This window comes from Bos mutus, chromosome 8, assembly GCF_027580195.1.
Source record: "Bos mutus isolate GX-2022 chromosome 8, NWIPB_WYAK_1.1, whole genome shotgun sequence".
Lineage (NCBI taxonomy): Eukaryota > Metazoa > Chordata > Mammalia > Artiodactyla > Bovidae > Bos > Bos mutus.
The window spans coordinates 36,646,516-36,658,872 of NC_091624.1; the positions used below are offsets into that span (position 1 = coordinate 36,646,516).

The 12,357-nt window shown below is 45.8% G+C and overlaps 1 protein-coding gene across 1 annotated transcript; it reads left to right on the plus strand.

Moving 5' to 3' along the window:
• The first annotated feature begins 2,132 nt into the window (after nucleotides 1-2,132).
• Nucleotides 2,133-8,317, plus strand: SPATA31F1 (SPATA31 subfamily F member 1). Its single transcript, XM_005903066.2, has 4 exons — nucleotides 2,133-2,380; nucleotides 2,960-3,005; nucleotides 3,519-3,579; nucleotides 4,564-8,317. The coding sequence occupies exons 1-4, from the start codon at nucleotides 2,240-2,242 to the stop codon at nucleotides 8,315-8,317; spliced, it is 4,002 nt and encodes a 1,333-aa protein (XP_005903128.2). The 5' UTR covers nucleotides 2,133-2,239.
• Nucleotides 8,318-12,357: the final 4,040 nt, after the last annotated feature.

Here is a 12,357-nt window from a genome sequence, read left to right on the forward strand (position 1 = left end):
ATTATGGGAGTGGGTCTGGTAAAATCTTTCTATTGTTAGTTCTAATCCTGTCATCTTAAAATGTAAATTGTAGGAGTGGGTCTAATAAGATCTTTCAACCTTGAGACATTCTTTTGATTTATTGTAAATCAACAGCATGAAACTAGAAATCAACCACAGAAAAAGAAATGAGAAAAAAATGATTACACGGAGCCTGAACAATATCCAACTAAAAACCCAATGGGTCAATGAGGAAATCAAAGAGGAAATTTAAAAATACTTTGAGACAAATGACAATGAAAATACAACCATACAATATCTACAGCAAAAGCAGTCTAAAAGAGGGAATATAGAGCAATTCAGAGAAATATAGACCTTCCTCAAAAAGCAAGAAAATTTCCAAAAAACCTAACCTACCACCTAAAAGAATTAGAAAAAGAACAATCAAAATCTCAAATTAGCTGCTGCTGCTGCTAAGTCCCTCAGTCATGTCTGACTCTTTGCGACCCACTGGACTACAGCCCACCAGGTTAACTCTGTCCATGGGATTCTCCAGGCAAGAATACTGGAGTGGGTTGCCATGCCTTCCTCCAGAGTGTTAGGTAGGTAGAATAGGGAAAAGGAGTCCAAAATGGCGGTGGCTAAAAGACAAGGAAGGTCAAAGGAAGGTCCGAGGACCAGAGTGAAAACTTCAGGCAGAACAAACAGCACTCCTGGCTAAGCCCAATTTGCATAGGGCAGGCCCAGGTGGAGAAAAAAAACATACAAAAGGAGGAGCCAAAGCGTTTTCTCACGGACTCTCTCTCCCGAGTGCATGCGCTCGCTCTCTCTCTCTTTCTCTCTCTCTTTCTCTCTCTCTCTCTCTCTCCCTCTCTCTCCCTCCCTCCCCACGCACTCCTCCACTCTCTTCTCTTCAAGCCTTGGATTCTCCTGCTATCTTCTAAATAAAATAGAGCTGTAACATTCAACTCCAGTTTCACTCTACCCAGGACCCTTCTCTGTCTATGCATCCTGATCCTCACTGTGTTTTTTCCCCTTAGGAATGGGATGTTTGTGACCTGGGCTTCATAGATGAATAAATGATTCCATTTGTTTTCCATTGCTGGTTCTTACTTTGTGTGGATTAGTCTTATCTTAGAAACCAGTGAAGTGGTTTTGGGTTGCTGGCTGTAAAAGCAACATGACTGAAAATATCTTTGTATCCTTGACACTGTCCAGCTTAGGACTGAGTGCAGATTGATCACTCACCATGCTAGATGGATAGAGGCCTGGACACTGGAGGAAGGACCAAGTGGTAACTTCAGAGATATTGAGGCCAAGATTTTTTTGGCTGTGAGATCACTGTTACCAGGGAAAGACTCTCTCAAGGAAATTCAGAAATTTTGAGATATTGGAGTCAGATCACAATATCCACAGACAGCCAAGCAGGTAATATAATGTCTAAATCTAATAGTCAAGGTGTAGGAATGATGGGTCTTGGGAGTGATTGGAAAACACCTGTCATGCCTAAAAGTTACCAAATAAGCCACTGTGTTTGACTACTGAAGCCCATGAGTCCTAGAGCCAGCAACCCAAAACTACTGAGCCAGCATGCTGCAACTTTTGAAGCCCATACACCTAGAGCCTGTTGTCCACAACTGGAGATTAGCCCCCACTCTCTACAACTAGAGAAAGCCCCCACTCTCCACAACTAGAGAAAGCCCAAGAGCAGCAAGGAAGACCCAGAGCAGCCATAAATAAAGTTCTCCATTCCCAAGCCATACCCAGTCTCTGCTGTCCCTAAGCTAATGTATGCTTCTCACGTACATTTTCAGTACAGGTGGAGTTTACATAGGTTCCTCTGTCCCAGCTACTCTTTCTCAAAAGGTACCTAATGTTCCTAAACACTCAGTTTTCAGCGGATGGCTGACAAGACAGCTGTCACAAAGGAAAAGCAGAGCTGTCAGGCTGGTGGAGGCTGTGGAAAGTGAAGACAGACTGGAAGCAAAGACACTGCCTGCAAGCAACACCTTCAGTCCTTACAACAAGATGCCCTCCTTTACAGACTGAATGACCACGTGAGCTTCTCTAGACAGGTATGTCTTCTGACACCACACCTGCCTTGTGAAACAGGCCGGCTTTGTGATGTAGTCTGATGGCTGGTTCCGTCATCTGTGAGGTAGAGACCACAGGCATAGCATGGAGAGTCATTAGGCACCAGGACCCTGAGTGCCTACATATAGGAATGGTTGGTCTCCTCATGCTAATGAGGTTTTAGACCATGCTGATCCCGACTTCTCTTCTGTGGGATTTAGGGTATCTCTTATATATCTATGGTTCCATCTTCATTATTATCCTAACTATCTGGCAAGTGAAAGAGAGTTACCATGGATTAACAGAACATAAAAGGAGCTTCTGCCCGGTAGGGAAATGCTATGACCATGGCTACACTAGTTAAATCTTAGATAAGACACATTCAGTTACTCTTTATAGTACTTATCTTTCTCAGAGCCTAGAAATAATGTCCTGCTAGCCCACCCCTTCTGTATATTCTAGTTGAAAAATTAAGAATTTCTATCTAACTTGGGTTGAGTGCTAGATAAAATGGAATCGACCTCACTGGATTTCTTCTGACCTCCAAAAATGGGGGATTTTTCTGATTGGTGGACTTTGTAAGCAGAAGTCCTTGGCTGAGGGCCACCAACCATTTAATCCATTCCATTATTCCTCCCGTATCACATTAAGCCCCCTGACAAACTTGTCCTGAGAAAGGGGACAGGAGGTATAGAACATGGAAAGCACTGAAGTAAGTGCGAAATAAGTAAAAAAATGAAATGTTCAGGTGAAAAACTGGAGTACAGGACGAACATATAGACAAGTGTATAAAATGCAGACAGATATACAGAAAGAGACTGGGAAATGTATATTTCCTTTGTTTCATTTTGAATGTGAAAAAAAATGATGTCCCAGCGTCACACTCTTTTAATTCTTTTTCTTTAAGAGTCACCGAAAAGTCAGACAAGGGGCTAGAGATGCAGCATCAAGAGGTAAAGTCTCAGTCTCTGCTCTCACTCCCCTCCACTGTGGGCAAGGAACCCTGTCCCTTGATGGGCCCTGGTGCCAGGAGCCAGGTACTCTAACCACTGAAGACTTCCATTGTCTAAGCTGACAAATTCTCCCAGAAAAAAAATAGGGGGGATGGGAAATCAGAGTCTGGGAATGTTCTAAAGTCCACCTTACCCCCAGGAATGAAAAGAGGAAACACGGGAGAAGTCCTTAACTGTGTCACTTACTAGTTTTATGACCCTCTGGAAGTCTCTTCATCTCTCAGTCTTGTTCCTACGAAACAGTATCTGATGATCCTGCCTCACTCACAGCATAGCTGTGAAGATCAAATGAGAGCAGGCCCAGAAGAGCACATCATACCTGGTTAAGTCATACACAGACGTGCTTTACAGCACTCACTGTTGGAGTTTGCAATCTCCTCTCATTCAAAGGCTTCCTATAGGATTCCCTGAACCCTCTCCTTTTCCATATAACACTGTCTCCTGGTTTCTCAGCTAGGAGACTTTCCCAGGAAGAAGCTGAGAAGCCGTGGGAGCTGCTTTCTGTCATGAGAAGGTGATCTCTTGCTCTTTGCAGTCTCCCAATTCCCAACCTAGCCTGTGATCATTTGTCTGTTTGACCTGTGACAAGGTTGGAGAGGAGAATGGCTGGGAGGGAGCCAGACACATTGGAGCCTGGAGCACTGGTTTGGAGGGTTGCCAGGGCAAGGGGCGCTCAGCTACTTCAGAAGAGTGTCCTAGTTCTCTGTGCTAGGCTCAAGTGGCCCTGGAATTCAGGAGTTCACTAATAGATGCACTAGTTCATAAAAGACTCTACATGGTTTTGCACTCAAGCCACAAGACAAGTTATACAGTCAGGCGAATAGATAATTAAGTGCATAATTAATTCATCATTTTCATATTCTCTTTACAGCTACACCCATTCAAGGGCAGACCCCTGGACCCTGCTGACATTACCTCCTCTGGTTCTGTCTTCAGGGAGGTCAGTTCCTGGGACAGCCCTCAGACAGGAGCTTGTCATATTATTTCTTTCTTCTCTAGAGAAAGGGGATGGACTCTCAAGAGATGTTGTGTACACTCTTTAATCCCCAGAACAGAGTTCCCAAAAGCATCTCCTTTTTCATAGTTTGGAAATACTGAATACCAGGTCACAGCCTCGGCCCCTAAAGAGAATGACTCCAGGTTCTACATGGTGATGTTCCTGGTGCTGTGCCATCAGCTAAACATTGCACCCCCTGCCTGCCTTCTCCTAGCTCAGCTTCTCAACACAGGTCACAAAGGACTCACCGACCACCCACTCTCTCAAGGCCCTGTGCTCCCATCAGTTGTCTGAGACCTCATCCAACAAGCCCCAGGCCCTCAGCCCAGCCCACCATAACTCGCCAAATGTCATTTCCCTAGGGGAAAAAACAGATGAGTAAACAGGCAGCAGAGGCAGGCCTCTGAGCTTATAGGACTAGGGGAGGGCAGCCCAGTCTGAGGCCAAAGAGGCAGCTGTCACTCCATCAGTAACAGACGGTTGCTATGTTTCCCTCCCCAGCCAGGACTGGCTTCCTCAAGAGGGGAGTGTGCGGCAGCTCCTGTGTGAAGATCCCTGCTGCCAAACCTGCAACGGCATGGCTCTGGAGATTCAGCAGGTGCTGGCAGAGGAGAATACCCTGGTCTCCCCCACTTCAGGGGGGCCAGCACAGGGCTCCTCTTGCCTAGAGGTTTTGTCCACTCCTAAAGTTTCTTTCCAGCAGAGTATGAAGCATCATTCCCCACACTCCAAAGACCTTTCACATCCATCTGCAAACTTCACAGTGTCACAGAAGTCCTTGGCACAGTCAGTGGCCCAGTCAACTGGTACAGCTGGCATCCATGATTACTGGGCTGAACAACTCAAGCTAAGGCAGGGATTTCAAATGCCAGAAGTGCCCAGGGTCCCAGAGACTATGCTTTCTTTGAGATTTGAGGAGCCAAGGGTTTCAGTGAACCTGCAGGAGATAATCCAGAGCCACCCCAACCTTGTCTATGGGAATCAAGGCCAGCAGCCCTTGAATTCCCAGGTCTCTCTCCTGACCCTGAATCGAGAAATCACAGCTCTAACACATCCTATGGCCTTAAATATGGTCACTGTTCTCCCTGCCCACCTGCCGTTCCTTAGTCCTGAAGTCCTGAGGCTTCTTGAGGTGCATGTAAGAAGACTGATGCATTTCCAGAGGTGGGGGCTCCCCAGACGTGTGGAAGAGTCCCTGAGGCAGCTTATGCCAAACCCGCCACTATTTTGCCACCCTGTACATAATCAACCAGTTTCTTTCATCCAGAATGATATTTCTCAGTTCTCTGTTGAGAAATTCAGGACCATTTCATACCAGAACTGGGGCTCATGTATAGCTGGCCAACCCACCCAGGCCTTCTGGGTTTCTGAATGGTCCATTATGGACCCAGAACAAAGACACTATGACCAAATCTCAAACCATATGACTCTAGCCTCACCCTATGTAGCTCTCAAAGAATTAAGTGGCCTTTATCTAATGCCTGGGCAACAGGCTAGTGATTCAGAGGGCCCTGTGCAGCTGAAATACAGCCAGCTATTCTGTGGCCTCCCTTCTCTGCACAGCGAGTCCCTGGTTGACACCTTCTTGGGTTATCAAGGCCTCTCCATGAACGGGAGCATGTCCAAGCACTCCTTGAAGTATCCTTTTCTCTTCAAAGAGCTCTCCTGCTTCCCTCTGATGCCTAAAACTCTGCCCCAGTCAGTTCTACCCTCTTCTCCATCTTCCCCAAATTGGACAGCTCCACCTGAGCACCAACAAGCTCAGATCAGTAGCCCCTTGCTGACTCTGGACGAATGTGAAGCCTTGGAGTGGCACCTGCTGCAGAGGCAGCTCCAGCTTCGGTGGGACTTTCCAGATGTTTTCCAGAGAGATCAGCACACTGAGAGCCCTGTGCAGTGTAAGCCCAGTGACCAAGCTCAATCTTCTGAGACTGGTAAAACTTCCTGGCCAGGTCAGCCTGTCTCCATCATCACAAAGAAACTATTCTTCCCAGAGCAGGCCAGGAGGCTGCTGGAATTCCACCTCCAGAGACAGTTGGTTCATGATCGCTCGAGCCTGCCCTGGAAGATCCAGCGGTCCCTCCAGTTGCTCCTGCCCTCTGCTGGCCAGCAGACTCTGTCCAGGAGCAGCACAGCCCTGGACAATGTGAATGTCCCCCAACCCACAGATCTAGAGGGCACTGGGGTTGGCAACCCCCTCCCAGCCATTAAGGGCCCAACGTCAGTCCCTATGCCGCATGTGATTGACCAGGCCAAGGCAACACTGCAGAGCCATGTTGACTCCAAATGCGAGGAGATTCACCAGGGCAAGGTTCCTGTCTGCATATGTGGCTCTTGCGAGTTCAGAATTCCTGGGGGCCTGCAAGTGGCTCCCTTCACCTGCATCCAAGAAAGCAAGCCCCTGGAACTACAGGCAGCAGATGACCTGGACCAACGACAGGAAGTTACACCCTGGATGCCAACAGCCCTTGACCAGCATCAACAAGCCTCATCAGATGCTCTCATTAAACATCCTAAGTTGCCCTGGGCCCTGTCTCAGGGAGCCATTGAGAAACTGAAGACAACTTTACAGCACAAGTATCTGGCCTTCTTGTCAGGGCTGCCTGCTCTTTATTATGTGGCTCTCTCCAGGGCTATGGCTCCAGCAATTACTTCCCCAGCTATGAAGACAGAGATGGTGCCTGGACCTGTCCAATTCCCAACAGAACCTCTGACTCAGGTGCCCTCACCTGAAGAGCAGGGTCTGAGTCCTGGGCCAGGCTTTCAAGATGGCAATGAGGCTTGTGCAGACGCTGCAGGTGAATTCCAGGCTGAAGTGCAGATAGAAGAGATAATCAAGATGGTGCCTCAAGAAAGCCAGACAGGGCCTGCGAGGCCCTGCTCACTCAAGGAACCTATCTTGGCTAAACTAAATTTCCATCTGAGAAAGAAGATCCTAGAGATACAACTGGGAATTCCCCTAAAGGCAAGGGCGTCCAGAGAAAAAACTGTAGCAATGCCAAAGAACATGTGCACACAGGAGTCTCCTGGGAAGCTAGACAACCAAGGAAAACCACCACTCCAGGATCTCCCCATCCCACCAGACACACCACATTCCCCAGATCCAGAATGGCTCCACCTCACAGAAGAGCTAGCCACGGAGTTAAAGACAGTGCCTCAGAAACAGAAGCAACATCATTCCAGTGCAGCACACTGTGATTCTGTCCACTGGGCCACCCAGATCTCACAATCCAGTGGGGACATGACAGAGGCCAAAGCCCAGGTGCTTTGTGCTCAGCTGGAAGCCAGTGTGAACAACCCCAGCCTGGAGGAGCCCCAGAGCTCTGAACCCCAGAGGCCTGATAAGAGCAAGGACTCAGCCCAAGTTCCCACACTGGCAGAAAAGAGAAAGAAGCTAGGCAAACCCAAATCAGTTGGGGAGCATGGAGAAGGGGATGCAAGCTTCACACTCTCCTCCACAAGAGAAAAAAACCACTCAACTGAAGCGCAGAGGCCAGAAGGGGTGCTCCTGAACAGGACACCCCACAGCTCCTGTTGCCAGAGACGTCATTTTCACTTTGATGCTCCCTGCCAGCACAGTCCTCAGCATCACCCTCAGCTTAAACTCCCAGAGCTACCTCCTGGAGTCCCTGAGGGAAAAGACTCTGAGAATGACCTGCGAGCCAGTCAAGCCAAGCTCAATGTCATCCTCAAGCCAGCAAGAGTTCCTGAGAACGCCCAGGTGGTACCCCCGGTGTCACAGGGCCAGCCTTTCCTGGGCCAACTCAATCCAGGTAACCCATTGCAGGGCCGCACTTTACATGGTCAGATGTTGCAGGGGCCAGTGATGCCAGGCTATACTCACCAGAGGCCCAGTCTTTCAGATTCTGGCTTTAGAAATAAGATGAAATCTTTTTTGCACTGTATTAACCTCAAAACAAAAGGCAAAGGACATAAGGAATCCACGTCCTCCACCTCTGAGAAAATGGCTAACACAAGAAAAGTAAATGTAACAAAGAGCCTGGCTCCAGCCAGAAGTCCCAAGGAGAGAACTAAGACAGAGAAGACAAGAGGGGACCTGAAGGCCCAATTTCCACCCCCTGAGAAGCAGATGGGCCTGGTCTTCACGGACATACCCCGGTCCCTGGACAGCAAGTTCTGGCACCACTCCCACTCGCATCAACTCCACTCAGCCTCTGTTCTGAGCACCCCCCACCACTGCCCTCGGCACTGTCCTCGAGTGGTTTGTGCCACGCAACCAGGGAATCCACCATGACCCTCAGCTGTCACCTCAGACAAAAGCACTGGTCTGCTCAAGAAGACTCGTCGCAATCAAAAGACTTCATGGTCTACCCAATGTCTGCATCCCTTGAAGAGGATACTACTGTAATTTTCATTAATGTACAGGTGGGCAGAATACCACCCAAAATACACTCTATATGTCTAAGCAGAGAGTTGTGTGTCTGCTCTTTACTCCACTGTGGTGTGTTCAGGAAAGGCACATGGGAAGTAAATGTTCTTCCTATCTAGAAAAGGAGCTGTAACTCACACTTAAGCTGGGTCAGCATTCCACACAACACCCCCCTCACTGGACTGTGGAGAAAGGGACTTAAGCAGAGAAGGAAGGCCCTTGTCTAAGGTACACTGAAAGTAAAGATCAGGCTTGACTTCTATCATGGCATCCTTGGGCACAGAGGACCATTGTGGGCCTGAGGATAGTACTGTCAAGAAGGAGTAGCCAGGAATCCCACAAGCAAAATTCATTGATGATTTCTATATATGCCCACAATCTGGAGGGAAGTGCCAGTGTTCCAGCTTTGAGGAGGTGCTTTGGTTTATTATCAACAGCATATTAATATAACTCATGTCAGAAGCAAATGGTAGAATCTCCCCTCTTTGCCCCTCTTTGGCTAGATCGTTCTGGAGAACACACCTGGGAGGCTGCTGGAGCTCTCTCGCCTGTATCCCACTTCCACTGCCTATCAGCTGCATGGAGTGAATGACACCTGGGGAGGCACACAAATCATTACATTAGTATGACATGTAATGAAACAGGGAATCCTGCCGCAGGCTTACTGAAGTACTCTTCTTAGGAGGACCCCAGAAGGGTCACAATAAAAATAACCTTGATTATGCTGCACACTAACAGTGCCATGTGTCAATTATATCTTAAAACTGGAAGGGAATTCCCTGGTGGTCCGGTGGTTAGGACTCGGCAGGAGGCATGGGTTTGATCCCTGGTCAGGGAACTAAGATCCCACAAGCTGAACCACATAGCCAAAGTAAAAATGGGAAGAAAAATATTTTAAAAAAAAAACACCTTGAGAAGTGTCTTATATTCAATTAAAATATTTGCTTCCTTACTATATGCAAGGTACTATCACAATCACAGCAAAGACATAGGAAGTACACAATGGAGTTCATGATTTCATGGGACAGTCTCACCTGCCCAAATTGTAAATCAACATAAATACCTGAATGGCCAATATTCACCTTAAACTACACAACAGTGAACTCCTGAGTCCCTGCCCCAACCATCATCTAATTACATATACAAAACAGGCTCCAATCACAGTAGTCACATCAGTTAATAGCAATTCCGTCTTTCCAGTTGTTCTGGACAAAAACAGTGGTGTCATCCTTGACATTTTTCCTGATCATTCACATCCAAACCATCCTTTTGGCTACATCTTATGAAATGAATTCAAAACATGACCATTTCTCTCTCTGATGCTATGATTACTGCAATAGTAACATGACTAATCTCTCAGCTTCTGCCTGAGATCATACTTCCAACATTTTTTTTCTCAACACAGAAGCTTGCTGCACCTAAGGTAAGGTCCTAGCTGTTGATAATTAGATAGAAAGATAGATCAGATGGTGATGATGGTGGTGATGCAGAAATGGAGGAAGGGAAGGGGAGGGAGGAAGAGGAGAAAGAAGGAAATAAAGAAAAATTGAAATGTAAAACCATAAAACTGAATAAGACCACCAAGGCAATGATTCACAAACAAAGAACAGATCTAAAGACCAGGTTCTGGGACAGCCCAACATTAAGAAATTGAAGGGATTAAGCTTCTGGTTCAGGATGGCAGAGTAGAAGGACATGTGCTCATCTCCTCCTGGGAGAACACCAAAATCACAACTAGTTGTTGAACAAGCATCAACAGGAGAACACTGGAATCCACCAAAAAAAAGATACCCCATGTCCAAAGACAAAGAAGCCACAGCAAGATGTCCCTCCCAGCAGGAAGCTTACACAAGCCTCTTAATTTCCTCCATCAGAGGGCAGACAGAAGAAGCAAGAACCACAAACCCACAGAGGCTACTCCGCCATAAAAGGAATGCATTTAAATCTGTTCTAATGAGGTGGACAAAACTAGGGCCCATTATATAGAGTGAAGTAAGTCAGAAAGAGAAATATAAATATCATATATTGACGTATATGGAATCTGAAGAGATGGTGCTGATGAATTTACAGAAATTTTACAATACCATGTGTAAAACAGACAGCCAGTGGGGATTTTCTGTATGATTCAGGGAACTCAAACAGGGGCTCTGCAACAGGCTGAAGGGTGGAGTGGAGAGGGAGATGAGAGGGAGGTCTGGGAGGGAGGGGACATGGGTGTGCCTATGGCTGATTCTTAATGTATGACAGAAAACCACAAAATTCTATAAAGCAATTATCCTCCAATTAAAAAAAAAAAGCAGCAATCCCACAGAAGCTAGAACAAAAACCACATTACAGAAAGTTAATCAGGATGAAAAAGCAGAAAGTTATGTCCCAGATGAAGGGACAAGGTAAAACCCCAGAACAACTAAATGAAGTGGAGACAAACAACCTTCCAGAAAAAGAATTTAGAATAATGATAGTGAAGATGATTCAGGACCTCGGGAAAACAATGGAGAAGGTGCAAGAAATGTTTACCAAAGACCTAGAAGAACTAAAGAACAAACAAACAGAGATGAATAATACACTGCTGCTGCTGCTGCTGCTGCTTAGTCACTTCAGTTGTGTCCGACTCTGTGTGACCCCATAGACGGCAGCCCATCAGGCTCCCCTGTCCCTGGGATTCTCCAGGCAAGAACACTGGAGTGGGTTGCCATTTCCTTCTCCAATGCATGAAAGTGAAAAGTGAAAGTGAAGTCGCTCAGTCAACAGAATAACTGGGGCAAAAGAATGGATAAATGACCTGGAAGACAGAATGGTGGAAATCACTGCCACAGAACAGAATATAGGAAAAAGAATGAAAAAAATTAAGACAGCTTAAGAGGCCTCTGGGACAACATTAAACACACCAACATTCACATTACAAGGGTCCCAGAAGGAGAAGAGAGAGAGAAAGGACCTGAGAAAGTAAAAGTATTTGAAGAAATCATAGCCAGAAACTTCCCTAACATGGAAAAGGAAATAGTCAACCAGGTCCAGGAATCAGAGTCCCAGGCAAGATAAACCCAAGGAGGAACACACCGAGACACATGGTAATCAAACTGACAAAAATTAAAAGATAAAATATTGAAAGCAACAAGGGGAAAACTACAAATAACATATAAGGGAATTCTCATCAGGTTATCAACTGATTTCTCAACAGAAACTCTACAAGCCAGAAGGGAATGGTATGATATATTTAAACTGATGAAAGGGAAGAACCTACAGCCAAAAATACTCTACCTAGCAAGACTCTTATTCAGATCTGATGGAGAAATCAAAAGCTTTCCAGACAAGCAAAAGTTAAGATAATTCAGCACCACCAAAACAGTTCTACAACAAATGCTAGAAAAACTTCTCTAGGCAGAAAACATAAAAGACCTACATAAAATAAACCCAAAACAATTAAAATGGTAATAGTATCATACATATCGATAATTACTTTAAATATAAATGGACTAATGCACCAACCGAAAGACAGAGACTGGCTGGGCAAATGAAAACATGTGCATGTATGCACTTCCACTCACGACATCACTCTGCTTGACTCCCCAAATTATATGTAATTATTTTATATTGTTAAGTTAATCATGTTCCCATTATGGATTGCAATTGTAATTATCTTTTACTTTTTATCTGGCTACTGATTGTGAAAACTGATAAACATCTTTTACTATTGTGATTATGTAACTATTATTCACTTAATACCATTGTATCATGACTAGTCAACAGAAAAATAACAGAATTCGGTATCACCAAAGCTACCATTTAATAGAAAAACCTGTAATCACTTTTTAAAATCCAGATGCATATTATTTTTTTTTCCACAGCTCCAGATATGTTTCTAATGATCAGTTCAGTTCAATTCAGTCACTCAGTCGTGTCTG

Coding starts and splice junctions, on each gene's coding strand:
- SPATA31F1 (XM_005903066.2), top strand. CDS start 2,240: ATGCTGATCCCGACTTCTCTTCTGTGGGATTTAGGGTATCTCTTATAT. Junction 2,381..2,959: donor ATAAAAGGAGCTTCTGCCCG/GTAGGGAAATGC, acceptor TTTTTCTTTAAG/AGTCACCGAAAAGTCAGACA. Junction 3,006..3,518: donor TAGAGATGCAGCATCAAGAG/GTAAAGTCTCAG, acceptor CTGGTTTCTCAG/CTAGGAGACTTTCCCAGGAA.